Here is a 23,805-nt window from a genome sequence, read left to right on the forward strand (position 1 = left end):
CCTTATATTTATTATAGCGCTTTATCAATGACTCTCAAAGCGCTTTACAAATACACATTACACATACAGATCATACATACATGTAATGGTCATGTACTGTGGACAATACCCACAGGAGCAAATTCGGGTGAAGTGTCTTGCCCAAGGACACAACGGCCTGACGCAGTGGGTTTTGAACTGGAGTTCCCCAACGCCCCCTTGGTCTGATGATCAAACGCACAGACCACTGCGCCACCCGTCCCTGTCCAAATGTGCAGAGGATGTCTTTGGCAGGTCATAGCATGGGCTTTGCTTTGGAATCTTCTAAGGAAATAAAGGAAACTCTTGCAACAACAAGTGTAACTAATTAGATAAATCCTCATTTTGTTGACTAGGATTGAATGTGTTCTCCGGTCAATATGTCCCTCTCACCTCTTATACTATTTGCTTCAATCTGTATTCCATGTGTTTCAACATGTTGAAGTATTTCATGTGAAAGCTGCCCACTTGACCAGTTCTCCCTGGAGGTAGGCATATTTGATCCCATTGGGACCTTCTTGGCTAAAGGATCAATCAATCCGATAAAACTATTATTAAATGAAGGCGTGTCCATAAGGAAGTCACAGCAGAGCCGTGGGAACACTTTGATGAAATGCAGCAGTTATTCATTCCTTATTTTCAGCTCCAGCTGTGCTTTACCTGCAATAACATGTCAACATGTCAGCAGTGTGGAGTATCTATTACAGTCAAAAAAAAAAAAAAAGACTGTGATGTTGTTCGTCATGACTTAATAAGGTTAGCAGTTTGCAGGATTTCCAAGATGAGCCAACTTCGATCTTGTTTGAACTTGAATAGACAACTAGGACACTTTCTAACCTAATGACTAAGTCAGCATGGCTATGCTCTAAATCCACACTACAAACAAAGAAATCCTCATGGTTTACTGTTTTCAAGTAGTTTTCCAAATATTTAAATATCATTTTTAAATTTTCTGAGATCTTTCCGGTGTCGTTTTTTCCAACCACCACGATTTATCTAACTTTTTTGCAGATGCAGCTTCACTTCTTTTCTACACAACATTTTGTAAAATAGAGCACATCTCTGAACTGTTTGGGTATTCCTAACGTCTCAATTGGGAACAATGCATGGTGTGAATCTGCTCTAAATAAGTATATAGTATTAATTCAGGACTTAGCTCAGCCTTCTCGGCTGGGCTATCGACCAGTTATTTTAGCTCCCCCTGCTAATGGCTAGTTTCACCAATGACATTTGTCCCTTTTAGTTTCCCCGCCAGAGATATTTGTATAGCTTATCCTTTCTGTGGAGAAAATAAATAGTTGGCAGTCGACTAAACATTAGATAATATTGGCAGGTTGCTGGGAAAGTGTATGAGTAATGCTTCTTCCTCCACGATTACTCTCAGTGCAGTCGGAGAGAAGCACTAAAACTTTAGTTCCTTCAGGGCACAATCGCTCTTTGTCCAGCTCAATGGTGTACAGAAGAGTGGAGTCATGTATCTGATGACTTTAGACTTGACTTGATCCAAATCTGACTTGCAACGACTTCTTTACACATCCACATTTTTCTCTTGGAATGACTTGATCCCAAATATTAAAAAGCTCTATATTTTAATTATTTTGTATTTTTCCTAACAATGGATGTACATTACTTGAATACGTCTGACAGCCAATCACATGTCCTGAGCATGAGGAAAAGATCCGTCTGGCCGTGCAAACAAGCAGACGGACTTCCCATAATACCTACGATTGTCACATCTACACGTAAAGACTCTAAGGTCGTCAGAAAAATGCAAAACATTTACCTCAGAAATTAAATTGTCACTGAAAGGACATACTTTAAGAACACACATTCTTTTACTGTTCAAACTGTCAGAAATGTGATGCATAACGACTTCAAACCCAACTTTAACTCAACTCTAGAATTCATTCCAAGCCGTAGGACTTTTTTGAGACTTGCAAACCATTGACTTTGTCCCACTTCTGCAAGTGTCGTCAGAATGAGGACATGAAGTAATGCTGAAATAACAGCTTTAAATCTGAGGCAACTTGATCTTTGGATAAATAAAGACAAACATTTGAGTAGGTTTTATGGTTTGAAAGCTTTCTTTAAAGCGGCCCTATTTTGCTTTTTGGAATTTTCCTTTTCCTGTAGTGTGTTATTTAGGTTTGTGTACACATCGATTGTCAGATTTTACGTAACATAGTGACATCACTACATAACATTTGCGCTTCTATTGGCTAGCGCCCCAATACATAGCCCGTGATAGGCTAAGGGGCGGGACATCTCTAAACGGTTGACCAATCACAACAGAGTCGGCCAGCTAACCAATCAGAGCAGACTGGGCTCTGGTTTCAGACAGAGGGTGAAAAGAGGTGCTGCAGCACAGGCAGTATGAGAGAAATAAAAAGCTTTTTGAGCATGGAGACATGTCCCAGTGGAGACACTACATACTGATATGAACCTGAAAATAAGCAGAATAGGGCCCCGTTAAATGACCTGATACAAATCCTCTTTGCTCTACCATGCAGCAATTGTGTACACATGTTGTGTGACTGCATGCTTATGTCTTTGTTTCTATATCAGACCCCCCAGATGCCACCATCTCCTCCGCTACAGAGGACTGGTATGTGGGTATGGAGAATGCTGAGATGATCTGCAGCGGCAGAGGATACCCCAAACCTCAGAACATCACCTGGACGAGGTACTGTCTCACACACACACACACACACACACACACACACACACACACACACACACACACCATGTGTACATCACTTCAGGGGACATTACATTGACTTACATGCATTTCCTGGAGACTTATCCTAACCTTAACCATAACCAACACATGCCTAACCCTAACCCTAACCCTGAACCTAACCAAGTTTTCACCCTAAAATTAATGATTCCCCTCATGGGGACCTCCTAACCCTAACCCTACCCTAACCTAACCCTAACCCTAAAGGCCCAGATACACCGGCCAGTCACCTGAGAAGTCGCCGACACCGACTGTTGCGTCGCCGGACTCTCCTGCGTATTTGCCGACTTCGCGCACTGGAACACACCGCAAATCCGAGCCGAGCACATATGAACTGCGTATGCGTGAGTGGCAATAACTCTCTTTACCAGCAGGCGGCGGTAATGTGTATTCATCATTCAAAAGAGGCAACAACCGGAAGACAGAGAAGAAGAACAGACTCCGTGATATAAACAAACAACAATTAGCGTTTTTCTTTCCATTTTCACTCTCGTCCATTGAAAACATGAACGAACAGGAGCTCTATAAACCGATGAGGTGAAATAGCCGTCCGTGTGTGTTCCATCTTCCATTTAAAATCATTTGTTTACCTCCCTCACTTCTGTTAACGCTTCTCATGCACTGATTCGCTAGCTGAACAGCCAATCAGTGTTATCCCTTTGTCCGACTTCCGGGAATCGGCAAGAAAAGGCGTCAGGTCGGCAGAAAAGACCCGACGGTGCGGCGCACACCACTCCGAATAGGGCGTGCCTACGCTCATGTTCGGCCCGACTCCCATTTACTGCCGATTTCGGGCCGGTGTATCTGGGCCTTTACCTTAACCTTAACCATACCAACCAACACATGCCTAACCCTAACCTTTAACCTTAACCTTACCCTTACCCCAGCCCTAACCAAGTCTTCACCCTAAAATGAATGATTCCCCTCATGGGGACCTCCATTTTGTCCCCATAAGGGAGGCGAGTCCCCACACGTGACTGTTTAAACAGATTTAGGTCCCCACAAGTATAGTAATGCTAGGCCACACACACACACACACACACACACACACACACACATTAAGGCTGTCTGGCTGTCTGCCAATTACATGTTAATTCACCCCACTGCGATGCTGCTAGCCTGCTCTTTACATGGCACTGGAATGTGTCTCCAAGCATATATAAGCCACCGCTACCACGCATACACACGGTCTACACCCCCCATTAACAACAATGAAGTGTGCTTCAATCTGAAGGAGGGCGCCTTTCTATCCTGCCTCAATTCATCTCAGAATAAAAGCGGCGGTGTCGTGTTGCGCAATTTGAAGTCAGAAAAAGAGCCAGGGAGATATTTTCACACGAGGGAGGGGAGAGCGCGACACAAGGAAGAGCAGGAGACGAATGCTAAGCACTTAATCATAGTGCCATGCTTTAAATATCACTTTAATGCCTGGTAAAACACAGGGTCTGTACTTAAATTAGAGACACTGTACCAGCCATTACAGCTCCGACTGAATACACAATGATCAAATGTTGTGTGTGCTGAGTGAGACATATTTCAGCCATGAAGCAATCTTGAAATATTAAGATTATTCTGGATTAAATCTTTTCAACCGCGCAGACCCATTGGCGCGATCATCAGTAAGAACTCATCCTGTGTTTAAGCCCAGAGACGTTCGTTTTCAACTCTTAATACGTCAATATATTAGGAAATGCACTTGTTAACTTTATTTTGGGGCTTTAGAAAGGAAGAGCAGTCCCACTCTTGTGTCTCTACAGTAAATATGAAGCTTTTAACTTTCATATATTTATCTTAGCTTAGCATGAAGACTGGAAACAAGGGGAAAGTGATAGCCTTGCTCTGCATACATGTAACAAAAAACACCAACCTGCATCTCACTGTTTGATGCTTTGATAACTCCCTTACAAAGATTGTGAGGCAGCACAAAACAGATAAGAATCTTTTTGGCTGCTAAAAGTGGATTTCTCACTGTATCTGTATCATTTTCCACCTTCTCCTCTGTGTCGGATGCAATCTCCACCTTTCACTCTTTTACAAAGCGCTGGTTAGAGAAGCTAGGTGGGGTTTTGAGAAAAGAAATCTGAGCTGGCTCCAGTTTGGGGGGATGCTGCTGCGGCACGGTGAAACCGATGCAACATGACCCCCTCAGTGGACCTGATCAGAAACTGGCTCTCCTTCATGTGGCCTGTGATGTCTTCAGAGGGGCTTGCCGGACCTGCTTAAATCCCTCAAACCCAGTATTTATTGGGTGTATTCACATCAATGGGCGCCAGTTTGTAAGCCCAGCCGGTTTTGGTTCAGCTGCAGGTGAATTGGTGGTTACACTCTTTGGTGAACCTGATCCTGTGTAGCATTTATTTCTGCAGAAACATTTCCGTCATGCATGCCAGTTTTTTGCACACATAATGCTGCTGTTTTGGTTTGTACGGAAGCGGTTGAGGGCCACTCTTCTTGTCACATCCCACACATTTTTTCTCTTGTGGCCCTAATCCTCTTTCATAGATATGTGTGTGTTCTTCTCAACACAAATATTTTAAACTGGAATGCAAGATTGCACAGCTTTTGTTTCGGGCGTTGAGTCACAGGTTTCTGTCTGTTTTTGATTGATGAGTCCATGTCATGTGCATCATCATTGCCAAGTAATCGTGACATTTTGCTCTGATTATTCACAGGAAAGGAGGGGCTTTGCCGGATTTGGTGTCCATGGTTGGAGAAAAACTAGTTTTTGGGCGGGCCCTGCGAATGAATGACAGCGGGGTCTACGAGTGTGTGGTCAGGAACGAGGTGGGAGCAGGAGCAGCAGAGTTTACAGTAACAGTCACAGGTAAGTGCACTTCAGCTTTGCTACAAATCACAAAGGTTTTAAAGGGGAAACTCTCCGGCGACTGTATGCTTTGCTGGTATTGTAGAATAGGGACATGAGAGGACCAATACATGGATCTATAAGTACAATTGAGTTTGGGCTATTTTGCTTCTATAACATCCCTTCTTCCAGATACATTTTTTTCTTCCAAATACACAATAAGGTGTTTATTTTAATGCAATTCACCATCAAATGTTAAGATTTTTACGTTGTATATCTTTTAAGGGCATTTAAAAAAAGAATATTTAACTATAAAATAGTTAAGATAGATAACTTCACTTAATGTAAGTAATAAACTGTGAAAGTCGTTGTCATATCCAGATAGCAAAAGTAAAACAAAATATACAAAGAAACTTCTCCTTTTGGATTTGTAGTAATTATGCACAATGGCTGCCCTCTAGTGGTGGATAGAAGGCATGAAGAGATCAGTCAGGATCAGAGATTCTGTATAACACGACATCACTGTAGTTTGTGTTGCTGTGTTTTATGTAAGAAAATGTCCTCATGTCTCCCTGTCCTTATCCTTCTTTCAGAGACCAGACGACAGGGTGAGACCCCCGTCGGAAACCTGCTTCTGATCATCATCGGGGCGTCGGCCGGGGCGTTGGTCGTGGCGCTGGTCCTGGTCGTCCTGCTGGTCAACCGCTACCATCGACACAAAAACAAGAAGCTGGAGATGGAGCTCAGCGAGAAAACGTAAGCTGACCCACAAACTATGTTCTTTCCAGGAACTGAAATATACTTGTATTTATTTCCTTTATTTCCTTTCATTTCGCCAGGGAGGAAATTCAAAGCTTCTCCAGACAAGCCTCCTTTAGGAGACTCAACTCAGTCAGCACAGACCCCAGAGTGCAGGTACGCACGCACGCACGCACGCACGCACGCACGCACAGAGTTCATAGACATGCATTATTACAGTTTTTCTCAATCGCTAAACCCAGTATTTAGAATCAAAATTCCTTTCATCAAACCAACAGCACAGCCATCGAAACAGAAAACCATTTCTCTACAACAGTATACCATTTATCATTGATATCACACAAAATGCAGATGCTAAGCAGTGTTTTGCAAAACAGATCACACAATTCTCTAACTGAAGTTACAATTCTCTACACAAACATCAAAAATCTTTTGTGTAACTCATGTCTACAAAACAAAAATAATCTTCTCACAGTGGATAACACTTCCTCATAAACTTAGACCATAGCTACACTAATTGACACTTGATGTGCAAAATATTAACACTTGTTATCAGTCAATCACCCCATTGAAAAAGGTAACTGCATGGAATGTACTGTATACCTTACAGTAATGATGTTACATTGAAAACATTTACATGATAGAATTTGCATGACTGTACTTAAAATATTTTTTTAAATGGTGCCGGTAAAGCTATAATAGTGTTGATATGACTTACATAGCTCTTTGAGATGTTCATATGGGGAGGATTAGCTATAGCTGATACAACATTTTTACAGTCAGTAATTGTGGTCTTTTCCTTTTTGCACATTGAGAAATGTTTTTTTTTGCATTGGGGTGAATTGAGTACTTCACTTCCATGTAAATGAATTGCTCACAGCTGACATCAATGAATTTCCTATAGTAATTGTAATTAGTGAGAATCCTATAAAAGACCTCCCTCACTTCAGTAAGATGTTTGTCAAGGGTGGTGTCGACACGCAAGGAGATATTTCCTACGCTGCCTTGCAAGGGAAGACATACGCTGTGACGTAGATGAGGCTATGTGGCCAGACAGACGCCAAAGAGCAGATCAGTAAAGCTATATAGATCTCATTCTCTGCTTTACTGCTGATTTACATCATTTTTTTCCAGTGTATTGCTATTCATCTTTTGTTTCTGTTACGGTGCTCTACTGAAAATGAGACATAAAAACAATGACATAGTTACAGTAACACACTGTTTTTCCTATATGTACGTTTGTTTCTCCCAACTTGTCAGTTTTCCGTTCAGTTTCCAATATCGATAGCTTGAGGTTTGTGTATTGATGATTGTAGTCAGTATTTAGTGTGCCACTTAATAATGACTGTTCAAATAGTCTTCTAATGAGCTGACAAATGTTTGTTTTTGGAGAAGGTATCTGGTTTTGGAAGGGGTATTTTTAGTTTTGAGTGCCTTAGAGCACTTTGCAAGAAATGTATATTGTTATGGTAGAATGTGTTGTTATGGTGACCGGAGTTTCAGTTATGAAAACACATTTGTCTCATTAGAGGACAATTTGTTCTGTTTCGATCGACTTATTCTTTTTTGTGACCAGTATTTTCAGTTTTGGTCATGTAAGTGCATTTTGCAAAAGATATTCAGAGTTATGGCAAGTGTGTTTCTGTTTAGATGGCTATGTTCTTGTTTTGAAGAAATGAATTTTGATTCTAAATAGTGGGTTTAGCAATTGAGAAAAACTGTAATATCTCGTTCTGTGTGGATTCTATTTATCACTAACTTTGATTAACTCTCTTTTTGTTCCCAGTCTGAAGATTACGGCCTGCTCAGAGTAGACAGCCGAATGAAAAACAGCGAAAACTCTCTGGTGAGTCCAACACTCTATGACATTTAGTAGTCTCTGAACATTTCATGACATTACACCCCATCTTGCAAAAGGCCTCCCTCTTACCTATTGAAAACACTATGGAAGGCAGACCTCTCCTCAAATTGATCTGGTAGAGCAAGCAATCATTTGCCGGAAACCCTGACCATCCAGTTATTCATTTTGATTTGATCCAAACAACATACTGTTCTTTCCAAACTTTGCATAAATGAAAGATTATCCATCTGCTGTCAAACATACTGTCCATACTGATTTACCAGAAGTCCTGTTACTCAATATTCTTCATTCAGTATTCTGGATTGAATGGAAACATCACGTCCCCTTGAAAGACAGAATTGTCTTTAAAGTGTTTTTCACTGTGAAAGTAAGAAACATCTGGTCTTGAAGATCGATTTTCCACATTTTGAATGAAAACTGTCAAATCTGTACCAAAAATGTGGTTTCGCTTGCTTTCTTTCCTCCAAGATAACACACGGTTAGTTTTTATTTTTATTGAAATGATTAATTTCAAAAGCAACCAATGATAAATATTTACAGTTGCTCAATTGGCATTGTTGAGACGAGTCAAAGTTTCAAGTTTCAAGGCTTTTATTGTCATGTGTGCATAGCTACAGTGTAGTTATGATTGAAAATCTTAGGTCACAGGCTCCTCCAACAGTGCAACACAATAAAAGAGTATAAGTAAATAAAATATAATAGAAACAGAATATAATCCGGGTTCTTACGGTCATTAAAAACCTGGAAAAGTCATGGAAATTCAAAATGCAAATTCCAGGCCCTGGAAAAGTTTTAGAAAACAATATTTTCCCCAAATTTTTGGAAAAGTCATGGAAATATAACTAAAGTTGCATCAAATATAATTTATATTTTAGCTAATCGCGGAAATAGTTATACTATAATGATAATAAATACTGTATTGTAGAGTAATGAAACGTAAAATGGCATTTAACTGACGAGGTGTTTTGCTGGTGAGAGATTTGAATTGCTTTAGTCTGTAGAAGCTAGTAAGCCTACTATTTGATTTGTTTTAGATCGGCACAACATGTTTCATATGCAGACCTTATTTTCTAGCTTACCATGTTAAAATAAACCATTTTCAGTGGTACGCTGAGAAAGAGTAATTTATTTGGTAATGGAAAATTAGGTAAAGGTCATGGATCATTGGTGAAAAAGTGTATGAACCCTCTATAATAGAAACAGAATATAATAGAAACAGAATATAATAGAAACAGAATATAATAGAAACTGAATATAATAGAAACAGTGCAGAATAGTCTATGATAATTGGAATATTGATATATATGAGTTGCAGACAGATGAATGTTATGCGTGTTCTTTCAAAAGCTCAGGTTGAGGTTCAAACAGCTGTTCTAAGTGTTGTGACTGTTTGGGTCTGCTCCCTTTTAGGAACAGCCCATCTACCGAGGCAGCCAGTCCACTCTGGGGGGGAAGTGGGGGCCCTCGGGGGTGGTGGAGGTGGACGAACTGGGACGTCCCGTTGTCTGGCAAAACGGCAGGGAGAGCCTGAGAGGAGCAGAGCTGGAGGAGAAGGAGGAGCGCAGGAGGAGGGTGGAGTCGTACCTGAAGAGCAGCAACATGTCGCTGGTATGTGTCAGCACCTGAGGGGTTACTCCATGAAGCAGCCAGTTTCGCTGCTGATGTGTCACACAGTATCGTGTTTTACTTACTGCCAAATTGGCATCATCACTGTCAGAGATATTCTTAGGAACACACTGCAGACAAACTCCATATTCAGCAGCTGGGATTTTTTTTAGTACAAGTTCTTTGTCTGGTTAGCTCTGTCTGTTTTCAAATCATCACCTTTTCTTTGATTTATGTACAAGTATACATGCGGTCTAAACTTTTGGACTGATTCCAGTGAACGCATCATAACCGTATTTAGTCTTTATTGCTACCTTGAACACAGTAAAGGTTTAATGCGGTTTTTTCTTTGTGTGTTTGTGGTTTTTTAAGTTAAGTATCTGAATACATTTCACCCCCAGTGTTTTCAGATCATTGTATATTGTCAGTTACATTTAACGAAGGACTTTTGTACCATTTTAATTTATGAAAAGGCATAGGCGTAAATTGTTTCTACACCCAGACCTTTTATCATCAGAGAAACAGTAATGTGTTTTTATGCTGTCTAAACCAGGACTCAGGTCTGCCCTCTTCCCTGGTTCCCCTGAAGGCCCAGCAGGACGAAGGCGATGGGCCCACACAGCCGGACCCGGCCCCCCCCAGAGAGGGAGACTCTCCACAGGGGGTGGGAGAGGACTGGCCCCCTCCCCCGGTGGTGGAGGGGCACGAGGAGGAGGTGGGCAGCAGCTCCTACCACATCTCAGAGGCCCTCAACAACCACTTCTACTACAGCAACGGGATCCTCAGGCCGAAGCCGCACTCCAACGCCATCCTGCTGCACCCCCGAGGACAGATCATCTAGAACAGATCATCCAAACACAGAACATGAAAGGAGCCGGCATCCCTGCATCTAAAAGGACCTTTTTCTTTTTCAAACGGGATGTTTGTTTTGTATACATTGACTGCACGGGGTAATTTCCCCCAGGATAGATCCAAACTTGAATATTTTGCCTCTGTCTTGTAAATTGTTTATCCTTTATCCTCATGACATTAATTGGGACTTTTTTTTGGGGGGGGGCGGGCGGGCGGGCGGGCAGGCGGGCGGGCATTTTATACCTTTTTTATTTGGTCGTGAAAACGACTGTGGGGGGGGGGAAAGAGAAGGGGAACGATATGCAGCAAACTGTTGGCCAGCTGGGAATCAAACTGATCTGGGAAATCTCTGATCAGGGCGTTTTAGCCAAAGAGTTATTTATCCCAACCAGCCGGCTATGGGTCGTCCAATTTGAGCGCTTAAAGGTCACCTATTATGCAAAATCCACTTGTTCATGTCTCTTCTACATCAACATGTGTCCCCTCTGTGGAAAGAGACTCTGAAAGTTTCAGGAAAAAAAGATTCTCTCTCTTTTTTTCCTGATCCATTTTTATAAAAACCTGTCTGAAAATGAGCTGATCAGATTTTGGCCACTTTATGATGTCATAACGATGTGTTGGCTTGTGTAACCATTAGCCAATCACCAACCAAGGTAACCCCCCCCACCTTATCACCTGAATCTCCTCCTAGGCCACCATTGTGTTCTTTCTAACCAAATCTCTCTCAGAGGGGCGTGGGGAGGGGCTCCTTATTTTCATCTAAAGTAACAGACAGAGAATCAGCACTTTGGAAACAGGGCTGAAACAGAGGGGATTATGGGTAATGCTGCAATGATCTGTTTGGTGTTTGGAGCCAAACACTTCAGAGACATGTTTGTATATATCTGAGACCTATAATATATCGATGAACAACAGTACAATAGGGGACCTTTAAATAATATTTGGGGGCATCTGATGGCTTTATTAGACAGTGGAGAGATAATAGGAAATAAGGGTAAGGTTCCTTACCAGACAAGACCTAGAGGTGGTATGAATGACCACCAGGGTGCCCAATATTCAGAAATGTTTCTATCCTAATTAATTTGGTTGACGGCATTTTTTGGCTTTAACCACAATAGCATGTAAATTAGAAATCATGTTCTCCTTGAACGTGTAAGGAAGAAGGTTCCTGTTACAAGAATGTTTACTGTTTTAACTGCAGGGGGTCGAAATCACCCAACCTCTGCTCTGGTGACGTGTACATATGTAAATCCACAAAAGGGAGAGTCCCAATTTATCCTGACTGCCAACATGAGGTGCCTAGTTTACAATCCTTCAGGGAGGAGCATAAAGACAGGGACACCGTTTCTGAGCTCGAATGTCTGGTCATGTCAAGAGTCAACTGTCCTCAAAGCTTTGGTATTTTCAGCCCAGATGAAGCTGATGTGTGTGTAACATATGTATGTAAATAAGGAAGAGCTATAAGGAGATACTGTATAAATGTAAGTCATTAAAGTTCAACTACAAGAATGTCAAAAAGGGTGCAGACCTGAACAGACGGTTACTTTATGGATACAAGCAGCTAACTGGTATCCAGACCCAAGCAGCTAACTGGTATCCAGACCCAAGCAGCTAACTGGTATCCAGACCCAAACAGCTAACTGGTATCCAGACCCAAACAGCTAACTGGTATCCAGACCCAAACAGCTAACTGGTATCCAGACCCAAACAGCTAACTGGTATCCAGACCCAAACAGCTAACTGGTATCCAGACCCAAACAGCTAACTGGTATCCAGACCCAAACAGCTAACTGGTATCCAGACCCAAGCAGCTAACTGGTATCCAGACCCAAGCAGCTAACTGGTATCCAGACCCAAACAGCTAACTGGTATCCAGACCCAAGCAGCTAACTGGTATCCAGACCCAAACAGCTAACTGGTATCCAGACCCAAACAGCTAACTGGTATCCAGACCCAAACAGCTAACTGGTATCCAGACCCAAGCAGCTAACTGGTATCCAGACCCAAACAGCTAACTGGTATCCAGACCCAAACAGCTAACTGGTATCCAGACCCAAACAGCTAACTGGTATCCAGACCCAAACAGCTAACTGGTATCCAGACCCAAACAGCTAACTGGTATCCAGACCCAAACAGCTAACTGGTATCCAGACCCAAACAGCTAACTGGTATCCAGACCCAAACAGCAGAGCAACGATCTGTATCAGCGTCCCGGTTGTGTCGAAATGTACATTTTTTGTTTATTTACTCAGTGTTTTTCTATGAAATTGAAAAAGAGACATATAAATGTTAAAAGGTTTATTTGTAAAAGTACAGCGTATGAGTCGTTGTTCTTTATTAAAAATGTCAAACTATTTAGTTTGTGTTACATCAAACATGAAGATAGCGGGATCATAGATCACAGCTGCTGCAGAAACGCAACATTTTTGAAACTATATTAGATTTCCTGCTTTACAAGTTAACATCCTCATGATTTCTGATAACTGAAATAATGTTCATGTGTAGATTTGCAAGGTTTACCATCTTGCGAGAGGTGCGGGATGTCCCCACATGTTTTTCTCTATGAATTTCTTAACTGGCTGGGTTAACGAACTACACAAGTCCAAAAATGAGTCTTTACACTCCAACCTATGTCAAAGTTAAAATATATTTTAAAATAAAGACCAAATGCACAGTAAAATCAGTCCGCTACATGACTCTTTAGTGTTATAAAAAGGGAATTGGTTAGTTCATCTCGACACACATATTTTCTCACAACAATCTTCAAACTGCGTTTTGGGAAAGAGCCTCTCTGTGAGTCCGCTGGTGAGTGCGCAGGTTGCTCCTCTGAGAGAAGCACTTTCCACACGTCTCGCATGTGTACGGCTTCTCTCCCGTGTGAATCCTCTGATGAATCTCCAGATGGCTGACGCGATCGAAGCTTTTACCGCAGAACGGGCAGATGTACCACTTCTCCTTAATGCGGCCACTCGCTATCGTTTTATGCAACTCGGGGTCGTTAAAAAGAAAGAATCGGCTGTCCGGGTTAAAAGCTGATAAGTCTTTAGTTGGAGATTGTTTATCTGGGCAGAACCTGATGGACACTCCTCTCTCTGGGTGTATCGCTTCTGTAGTTTGACTCGGCTGAGCTTGGCTTAAAGTCATGGTTGATTTACTCGATGCACCTTGTCCATCATCCCTCATAAACCTGTCCGAGTACGCTGCCTCGGAGGAACTTTCAAAAATGTCCAAAGCGTTCTGAATGAGCAGGATTTCTGAGTCCAGATGTTGTGCCAGCTGCTTCGGCTCAAAGAAGCAGTCCGAGTCGTCCGCAGTGTCGCTGTCTCCCACGGAAACAGACGACCACTGCTGGCTCTCTTGTTCCTCCATCGCCTCGACAGGTTGGAGGTCCACCTCCAGCTCAAGGGGACCATCGTTAACGCCGTGATCCGTTTCCACAGTCTGCTCCACGATCTGAACGTCGTCCTCGTCCTCGAGTTTCACTATTAGGTCTTCATCGTCATCATCGTCACTATAACAGAGGTCCGACTTGAGCTGCTCACATTGTATCTCTTCTGTCTGGGATGGCGACGTTTGGTGATTCGCTGAAGTGTCCGCCTTCTCTCTGACGCTCGGATCAGAACACAATGTCTGCACTGAATCTATAATCGGCCCTGAAATGACAAAGCAGGTGCATTTTAAAACAGGCATTTAATCGGACAGCTCCATTGCAAAATATTGTTGTGAAGATATTTTTTTCTATGTGACAGATGTGCCAATTTTGGTAAATTCAACTGTAGTTAGTTTACAAAGACTGGTACACAAGTGAGCTGTTAAATTAGGATGATTCTGGTAGTATGTGCGAAGGTGAAACTATTTAAACTTCAAGTGAGGTTTCAAAGCTTTCAGATCAACCAGTTTAGGAACAAAAGGGCCAACAAGTGTTTCTGCCAGACTTGTGGTGTCTGTGGCTGAGACATAACAAACAGTCAGGTTTCATACACTTTTTCAAAAATGATTTTCAATGACTTCTCCAGGACCTTTACCTAATTTTCCATGACCAAAACAATTACTCTCTCAGCGGTACCACGGAAAATGGTTTATTTTAACATGGAACAGGAAAATAAGGTCTGCATCTAAAACAAAACAAATAGGCTTACTAGCTTCTACAGACTAAAGCAACTCAAATCTCTCACCAGCAAAACACCTCGTCAGTTAAATGCCATTTTACGTTTCATTACTATACGATACAGTATTTATTATCATTATTGTATTACTATTTCGGCAATTAGATCAAACGTAAATTATATTTGATGCAACTTTAGTTATATTTCCAGGACTTTTCCAAAACTTTGGGAAAAATATTGTTTTCCATAACTTTTCCAGGGCCTGGAATTTGCATTTGGAATTCCCATGACTTTTCCAGGTTTTTAATGACCGTAAGAACCCTGCACAGTAAACATGTACTACACATAGTGGTAGCAGGTAGACTACTATAACTATAAACAATTGTAAAAGTGTAAAACGGGTAGTCTCAGTACGGTTTCATAATATCACAGAGAAAATCCATGAGAAAATCACCATGACCTCAATGTTTACCTGATAAATAACATTTGATGATGGACACAATGACGTTTTGTTTCAACTAGAACATATCTGTTAAGTTGCACACCTCATGTGTATTGCCTCATGTAAAAACACGTTTGCACTAGTAACATTTTGAATGCAGGACTTTTATTTGTACCAGAGTATTCCTACACTCTGGTATTTCTACTATTTATCGTTAGCAGTGGTGTAAAGTAACTTAGTAGATTTACTCCAGTACTACTCAAGTACAATTCTGAGGGACTTAATTTAGTATTTCAATGTTGTACTACTGTGTACTTCTACTACAAGTCAGAGGTCAATTGTGTACTTTTTCTCCACTACATTTATGTAATACCTTTAGTTACTATCCATATTTTGATGAATGATGTGAAATATAATCAACTCTTAAATCAGACTTTAGTTCCACCTGGAGTAAATTCACAAGCTACCCTGCAGTATACAAAGTCATTCAAACTAGCTGCCTTTACCAGCTTTGATGACACTTTAATGATCAATCATTATAAAACATATATATATTATTCTGAAATGGACCAATCTGCAGAATGAGTATTTTTACTTTTGGTACTGTTGATGCTGATACTTTTGTAATTTTACTTAATATTTTTGAAAGCAGGACTTACTTGTAACAAAGTACATGTAAAAATAGGTACTGCTACTTTTCCTTCAGTAAAGAATCAGAGTACTTCTCCCACCACTGCACAGACCCCAAGTCCCTGTTGCACATTTTTACATCAACTTCTGATGTGTATAGAAATATTTATTCATTTTCTAAAAATGGTGCACAAAACCTCATTCTCCCCTGAGATAAATAAAGTATTCTGCTTGTGATGGATTCTGAGTCACTTGATTGGAAAAGGTTCTTCTCCCCTTCCTCTTTTACAACTATATTCACCCACTGTAGTTGCATTTCGACTGCATGCCTTTAACTTGTAACAGAGTATTCCTACACTCTAATACTTTTACTTTGTACAAGATCGGAGTACTTTTTCCACCTCTGATCGTCATCCTTACCATCACCGTTGGGCGGCAGCAGCACGTTCTGTTGCTCTCTTTTGGATGAAGATGGTGAGGAAGATGATGATGATGATGATGAAGACAGACTTGTAGTGTGACACCGCTCTTTTTCCATCATCAGCAGCTTTCTGTTCAGCGCTTCAATCTCGCTCTCTCTGCGGCGCAGCTCCACCTGAACAAGGTTGAACCCGTCCTCCCACAGTTTACTGATCTCCACCACAGCAGCTTTAGCGAAGATCTCCATGATGGAGGTTAACTTGCTCTGGAAAACCACACAGTTGGTCGCCATGTTGTTTCCCTCTGCGGTGACGGGACGTGTTCAGTAACTTTATATGTGCGACAAATCACACGACAGTGACAGCGTCTGTGATTTACATAACGCTTGCTGTTTGAGACGAAAAACATGGAAGTGTGATACAATCGATTCAATAGTAACAGGAAATGGAAACTGGTCATGTGATTGAGGATCTACGGCGTGGGCGGAGGAACAAAAAGGCCTTAGCAGGAAATCGAAGGCTAAAAACAAACCGCACATTCAGGCTCCTCCGCACTCCTTTTTTCAGAATAGACCCATTTAAGCAACATCTATGCACAATATATTTGTTATTGTATTATAATTATCGATGTATGAGCGTGTTCATCACTTTAATGTTGCACTTGGTAAATGTGCGGTTTATTTGAATTAATGTATACCATTGGGTAGCTTAACATATGATAATATATCATAATGTATACATTGATCTATATGTTGTATTAATTATCTGCAATGTAGCTAGTAAATTCATCTGTAAAATAAATGCAGTGGAGTAAAAAAATACAACATTTGCCAACAAACTGTAATGGAGTAAAAGTATTAAGTAGCATAATGTGAACATACTCAATTAAAGTACAAGTAAAACCTTTCTATTATCTTAATCACAATGCTTGACTAAATGCACTTCCTTAACACAACAAATAAACGGTTCATAACACATTTTAATGATAAAGATGCTAAGTCAAAAACATTAAATCCAAGGTAATAAGATCCAATGTTTAAAATTATGTGAAATGTCAAAATATTGAGAAACGATGTTGTATCATGGTGAATGGCTCTTATGTAAAAATCTTAAGATGCTATTAAGTCAGAAGTAATTATATACTAAATTAAAGAAAGGAGATAACTAATTCAAAAATATTGAAAGTTTTATGTTTTATGCTAAGTCACTAGAGGAAATGGGCATCCATACAAACCATACAAAAATCCTCCTAAACACAGTAAATACTTGCTTTATAACAACCTATAATGTTGTTTTGTGTGTGTATGCAGGGGAGAAAAACGGTAATCAAGCTTGTGGCAAAACTATGGGCAAAACACTGTTTGTCGGACCAGCTTGCTGTAGGTTGAGTTTGATGTGTGCAGCCGTGCTTCCTGATGTTGTCCACTAGATGAGGCTCTATTTCCATGAGAACACAACAGCTGAGGTCAAGTCACCTTCTCTCAAAAGAAACACATTAAAGCATTGGCCAATTCTCATGCCATTAATGTATTTATTGGCCAATAAAAAACCCAGATACTTTATTGTATTTCGGTCAGTCTCAAACTGTGCAACGCATTCAACCAGTGGCCATCTGTTAAAATAATCCTTACAATAAAATAAAAACATTTCCCTTTAAGTTCTCCAATTTGTTGCAGATCACAGAGCTTTGGTGAGACACAATACATATTGAAACTAACAAAAGCAGTTGCCAATGAGGTTGCATTCGGGAGCTAAAACTGTCAACTTCGACAGAAAATGTTTGCACCAAGTGTTTGAAGTGGTTTAAGCTAAAGTCATCTGTCAAAAAGTACTTTTTAGTGACAACATTTAAAAATATGAAATTTGTGTTACATGTTATGTTGCTGTATGCCTATTGTTACACTTTTAAAGCACTGTTAACAGCATCTAATATAAGTGATGGACAACTGAAATGTGCAAATTGTGATGTTGATGATTCTTTCGTTTGAATCTTATTTTTAAGTAAACTTAGAAAAACCTCCTATTTGAAATATTTATCAAATGTTATTTATATTTTTAAATACTTAAGGTATATTATTATTATTATTATTATTATTATCCTAATCCTCATCATTATTATTTTATTATTATTATTATTGTTGTTGTTGTTGTTGTAATTAATATTATAATTAATTATCATCATCATCATTATTATTATTATTATTATTATTATTATTATTATTATTATTATTATTATTATTATTATTATTATTATTAACCGTTCAAGGGGTTTAACATTTATAGACACAGTCTCTGGCCATTGACTGGTTAATCCACCTGTCAATCAGACGTGGGCGGGGCCAGTGGGAGTTTACTTGGGTGAGAGCGAAGAGACGACGGAGCTGTCAAACAGCAACAATCGCCTGAAATATTATCCCGGGCGGTACAACAAACATCGTACTTTGCTCTTTTGTGGAAACAAGGACGACAGGAGCAGTCTTCGAGTTCGCCTTTAGCATTAACCCAAAGGAAATCTTGACTTTTAAACGGTTGGCGACGAAAAACTTCCTGTTTGGTGTTTGTTGGTGGCTCTCAGGCTAATGTTTCCTAGCTCTTCGCTTAGCTCGAGTTTTGTTGACAAACTAGCATTCCTTGCTAGTTTCTGAGCAGCTGCGTTTCCAGCTTCAGGGGGTCGTGGTCGTTGTTTTGACAAGTGCTGTAAAGTTGGGAAAGGCATGTGGGGACCCCGCTTGAGTTCATGCAAACATCTCCATGACATGATAACAGGTAAGTCAGTTTTACATTTTTACAACGAGTTCAACATGATACTGACTGCTTTGGTTTGTTTACACAGCGGTGGAAGAAGTACCAAAGTAAGTAAGTAGTGAAAGTAGAAATACCGTAGGAATACTCGTAAAAGACCTGTATTAATTGCTATTCAAGCAAAACTGGTATCACACTCTTCGGGCAAGCATCTAACAGAATAACCGTGACATTTTAGATCACATGTATAATCTCATTTTTAGCAATAGTATACATCGGGATTCTTGAAAAAAAACTTTATTTAAAAATCCTTTGTATGAAGTATTTTTTTACACTGCGTAGACCTATGCGTGCATGTCTTTGGTATTCAACCTGTTATCAGGCACATAGATGACAAATCATTGATTTAGCTACTTGTCGTTTTTAAGAAACAGCAATTTAATGCTATAGACTTCTACTAAAATATAATGACATTTAGTCAAAATACTAAATGGCACAAGGATAACTCAATGAAAATGTTTGACCAATCTTAAACATTATTAAGATTTCTGCCACCCCACAAACTATACCAAAATAGTCAGTTTCAGGTCAGGAATGGGTTAATATGACTTATCAAGCTGTCTTGGCAGCATTAACTCATTAACTGTCTCTGGTATCCAGATAATGAGCAGGTTTTTTCTCTGCCGCATGGACTTGTTCATTACTTTAAACCCTTGAGGAATGACAGGTATGCAGCGGCTCACATATCTTTGCAGTTCAACACAATAGATTGTGGTCAGATAAGAGGCTTCTATTCACTTTTGTTGAATGTGACCTTGCTCAAATACTTGGTATAATTGCTCTTTTAGTGAATGGAGGTCCCTCAACTATTTCACTCACATGAGAAAAGGTCAACAGATTACTAAAACACAGATTATTTTATTAATAGACCCCTGAAAGGATCAGTAGATATTCTCCCGTTTAAATGAGTGTGATTTTTTTTTAAACTTCATTCGAGATGCACGTACACAGTATTTCTCTATAACAAGTAACTGTCCCTCACACACATTCACACACGCCCGTGTAATACCTCTTGCCCTTCAGAGACACTCCAACCCTGGCTGCACCCTATCATTATAACATCACTTAACTTTTTGATTTTTTATAGCTGACGGTTTCTATTAGTCTGTAATCCAGCGGGACGCAGCTGGATAGTGTTCAGTCCCCAACACTACTGTTAAAACATATGGCCTGAGGCGGCTTCGGAGATGTCCCATCTGTTTTGGAGTAGCAACAAGCCACATTTTATAGACCGGCTTTAAAAATTCCACCCTTTTCCATGAAGAGGGCCTTTGCTGTGGTGTCTTAAATGCATGTCTTTTGGATATGTAGGCAACAGGGTTTGGTTTAGAAACAAATATAGTTATGTAAACTGGTGGCTTGCCTATTCTGCCTTTTTTAGCATCACGATGATATTCCTCAGCATAACTAATTTAGCTCCTATTGCTCAACATTACAGGTGTGATATGATCCTATTTCTATTTGTAAACTATGTCGTGTCTTAGCTCGTCTTCCCTGTAGTTTGGGATGTTTGTTTACCGGCTGATGCTTCGTGATGTGTGTTTACTGCAGAAGTGGGTGTAAAAACATATTTTGGTTGTCAGTTCACTGCTTTAGGCTGGAAACATCAACAGGATGGTTCCCCCCCACCCGCTGTGACTTATAGAGTAACACAGAATTGTGCGTTCTTATTTGTTTGCGTCATTTGCATCACTGAAATTCTAGTTAGCGTAGGAAGGTTGTGTTAGCTGGAATCGGCTGACCACTGATGTGGGTGTGTGGGTACAGAAGCTCTTCTCTGCTGGCTGTTTCGAACCAAGGGGGATTTTTATATCTTTCATTGCTGACCTATTCTGGTCTCAGATACAACGAGAGAGCTACAGTGTGTCTCTGATCCCGCTGTGGGTCTGGATGGGAAAGCTGCTGAAATGAAAAAGCAAAGCCTCGGCCCTGGTACTTGTGGCTTGCATTTTTATTGGCACTGGTGCTTTTTATTTCTGTCGTACCAATTCAACAAGGAAGAAAATGAAGTGTTATTGCAGAGAACAAGGATAGTGGAGGGTGAAAAGCCTTTTAAGGATGTTACTGGGACAGAGAATGATGTCAGGAGTCGTCCAGTAGACCTACAGCTACTCTCTACTCTAGTGTCTGTGATGTAATGCTAACGGTACACAGCAGAATCCGGCTGTCTCACATCAAAGCTGTTTTTAGTATCTGATCTCATGAGACCTCTCCTTGGCCTAGGATTCACTCTTGTGTTTCTGCGTTAGTTTATTATAGGCCGTTTCAGTGTGTTTCCTTTCATTTGGCTGCAACTACTCCCCATTTACTGGAACATGTTTACTAAAATTGTTGTCTTTTGTACACTTAACATTTCTGACAACCTACGTCATATAACAGCATTGTGTTGCATGTGAGTACATCCATCTCAGGGTGCGGGATGGCAGGCTTTGTAGTATTAAAAACCAATAGTGTGAATTGACCATGACTGTTTTATGATGCACATTTGCTCACTGCGAGGCACTAGTACTAGGGGATAGTTCAACATCAAAGGAAAAGTTAGTCATTGTTTAACTTCCATTATTTAAAAGCAGTTAAAGTTACATTTTGACACAAGTGTTACTCTACGTCAGCTTTCTGAAACACAACTGAAGTGGATGAAAAACACCCATCTATTATTATTGACCTATTAGTCTGCTTATCCATTACAGGGGCTGTTTGGAGTTTGCTTCTGATTAAACTGAAGTTATGTTTCCAACTCGTGTAACTCACCAAAGTCGAGTTTTACTCAACTTTACTTCCATTGTAGAAAATATATTCACGACGTGACTCAACATGTCTTATCAACCGAATAGATTTTTCCCTGGAATAAAGTTAGATATGAATGCTGCATTGTTTGAGGGTAAAGCCCTTTAGTCATGGACATCCTTTCCTGTTACCCTTTGTACCCTGCTGATTTTGTTTTGGATGGCAGAAAGGTCCGAGACCTGAGCTATTCCTTGGCTAATCTCCCATAATTGGACAATCGGCCCCTATTACAGCCATTACATTTGGGCCTGTTGAGCAATAGTGGCTTGTCTCCTCCATCCTAGGCCAGTCTGCAGCTGCTAATAAACCTTTATTATCATTTAGGATTATTAATTATTGTTTTTTATTTCTTTAGGTATCCAAGGGTTTTCTATACATCTTTCAAACATGTGAAAACCCAGTCCTCCTGGTGGACTCCCCAGTTACAAGCAGCGAGGAACAAGTAGGAGACATCTTGGATCCAGCCACTGTGTCACCAGGCGCTCCCTAAACACACCAGTTTCAACTGAAGTCTACGTGCGTGACATATTTTCTCCCAGGAAACAAACTTCGTAAAGTCCCTGCGCCACTCAAACAATCCTGTCCTCATGTCATGTGGGTACATCGCAGAAAAAACCCCATATTACCCGCATCATCTTTTACGCCATGGACCGGAATAAACGCAATTCCATCGCTGGGATCCCGACGCGATCCGAACGCATCGACGAGGACAGAGATGGTGTCGGAGGCGTAGGGGGCTTTGAGATGGGCTTTGAGATGGGCCCGCCTCCACAGGTCAGTCGCTGTTTATTCTTCATATTTATATTAACATGTAGATACATTTCACAGGTGCAGAGCAAGGCTCGGCGATATGGACCCTGATGTCGATATAATGCGTCAATATTGTTGTGCGGACAAATTGTGCTTTCTACAAAAATATTAACACAATTACATTTTCGATAAATAGCCATCATTATGTGTTAATTATTGCATTATAATTAGTAAAAAAAAATATATTAACAGCCTGAACAGTCCGGTAAGTTCAGTAAAAACAACACCACTTCACTGTAACGCAGGAAAACGATGTTAATATAATATCTACATATATATTCTAGCCATAGAGCAGAGCTGACATACTGTAACAGTTTACAAGGTTTCAGTGCAGACATATTGAAGGTTCAAAAAGTCTTTAAATAATTAATTATGTAATTTCCACTTTCCTGAAAGCTCTGGATAAATAAACAAAACAAGCACAATGTAGAGCTCTGACACAATCGAAACAATCATGTCTCTGGGCTGTTAGAGTTGATGCATTTGGTCCAAAGCCAAGTTGGACCAAGTCGGTTAAAGTCCGGGTCGGTTGTTGTCCACAGTGAGGAGGGAAAATCAGTCATACATTACGAGAGGTTTGAGGATTAATATTGTTGTTGCCAAACGTTCTGATAAAGATTGTTGTTGTTTGTCTATCACTATTAAACAACGTGCCATCAATGGAACAATGTGTGCTCATGAGATTAATATAATGCGATAAAACATCCATGCCTGTCCTTCAACAATTTCACACATATTTTTCAATGTTTCCCAAGCTATTTTGTACAAATGGTTTCGTAGTTGAGCAACAAAGAGCACTGTGGATTGATTAAGCTCAAATATTGAGTTTATCACTATTTCATGTCCTTTTATTTTTATGTCTTTAAGGGGCCCTATTAGGCTTATTTGAGTTTTCCCGTCCCTGTACTATGTAACACTTCTATTGGCTAGCGCTCCAACACATTGTACGTGATAGGCTAAGGGACTGGACATCTCTAAGCTGTTGACCAATCACAACAAAGCCAGCCAGCTAACCAATCAGAGCAGACTGGGCTCTGGTTTCAGACAGAGGGTGAAAAGAGGTGCTGCAGTATGAGAAAAATAAAGAGCTTTTTGAACATGAAAGCTTGGAAACATGTCACAGTAGAGACACTAGATACTAAATTGAGCCTTATAGGGCCCCTTTAAGTAAACT

The 23,805-nt window shown here is 40.4% G+C and overlaps 3 protein-coding genes across 4 annotated transcripts in view; 2 read left to right on the top strand and 1 right to left on the bottom strand.

The window, feature by feature from the left end:
* nectin4b (nectin cell adhesion molecule 4b) overlaps positions 1 to 10,830 on the top strand; it is a 25,528-nt gene extending 14,698 nt beyond the window's left edge. Inside the window, exons 5-11 of one of the 2 annotated variants that reach the window (XM_079649621.1) lie at positions 2,584 to 2,701; positions 5,428 to 5,579; positions 6,152 to 6,314; positions 6,398 to 6,473; positions 8,104 to 8,163; positions 9,589 to 9,786; positions 10,337 to 10,830. In XM_079649621.1, coding sequence (XP_079505747.1) covers positions 2,584 to 2,701; positions 5,428 to 5,579; positions 6,152 to 6,314; positions 6,398 to 6,473; positions 8,104 to 8,163; positions 9,589 to 9,786; positions 10,337 to 10,624 — 1,055 coding nt within the window. In that variant the 3' untranslated portion in view covers positions 10,625 to 10,830. The remainder of the gene's footprint in view (positions 1 to 2,583; positions 2,702 to 5,427; positions 5,580 to 6,151; positions 6,315 to 6,397; positions 6,474 to 8,103; positions 8,164 to 9,588; positions 9,787 to 10,336) is intronic. The other variant, XM_079649622.1, reaches the window with a different exon arrangement.
* A 2,088-nt stretch (positions 10,831 to 12,918) lies between these two features.
* On the bottom strand, positions 12,919 to 16,814 carry LOC307017885 (uncharacterized protein). The gene is made up of 2 exons (XM_079647785.1): positions 16,234 to 16,814; positions 12,919 to 14,288 (listed from the first exon to the last, which is right to left on the bottom strand). The coding sequence occupies exons 1-2, from the start codon at positions 16,523 to 16,525 to the stop codon at positions 13,399 to 13,401; spliced, it is 1,182 nt and encodes a 393-aa protein (XP_079503911.1). The 5' UTR covers positions 16,526 to 16,814; the 3' UTR covers positions 12,919 to 13,398.
* A 1,753-nt stretch (positions 16,815 to 18,567) lies between these two features.
* Positions 18,568 to 23,805, top strand: part of tesk2 (testis associated actin remodelling kinase 2) — a 36,821-nt gene continuing 31,583 nt past the window's right edge. Inside the window, exons 1-2 of the mRNA XM_079648945.1 lie at positions 18,568 to 18,998; positions 22,177 to 22,595. Coding sequence (XP_079505071.1) covers positions 22,467 to 22,595 — 129 coding nt within the window. The 5' untranslated portion in view covers positions 18,568 to 18,998; positions 22,177 to 22,466. The remainder of the gene's footprint in view (positions 18,999 to 22,176; positions 22,596 to 23,805) is intronic.

Source organism: Notothenia rossii (assembly GCF_949606895.1).
Source record: "Notothenia rossii genome assembly, chromosome: 9".
Classification (NCBI taxonomy): Eukaryota; Metazoa; Chordata; class Actinopteri; order Perciformes; family Nototheniidae; genus Notothenia; species Notothenia rossii.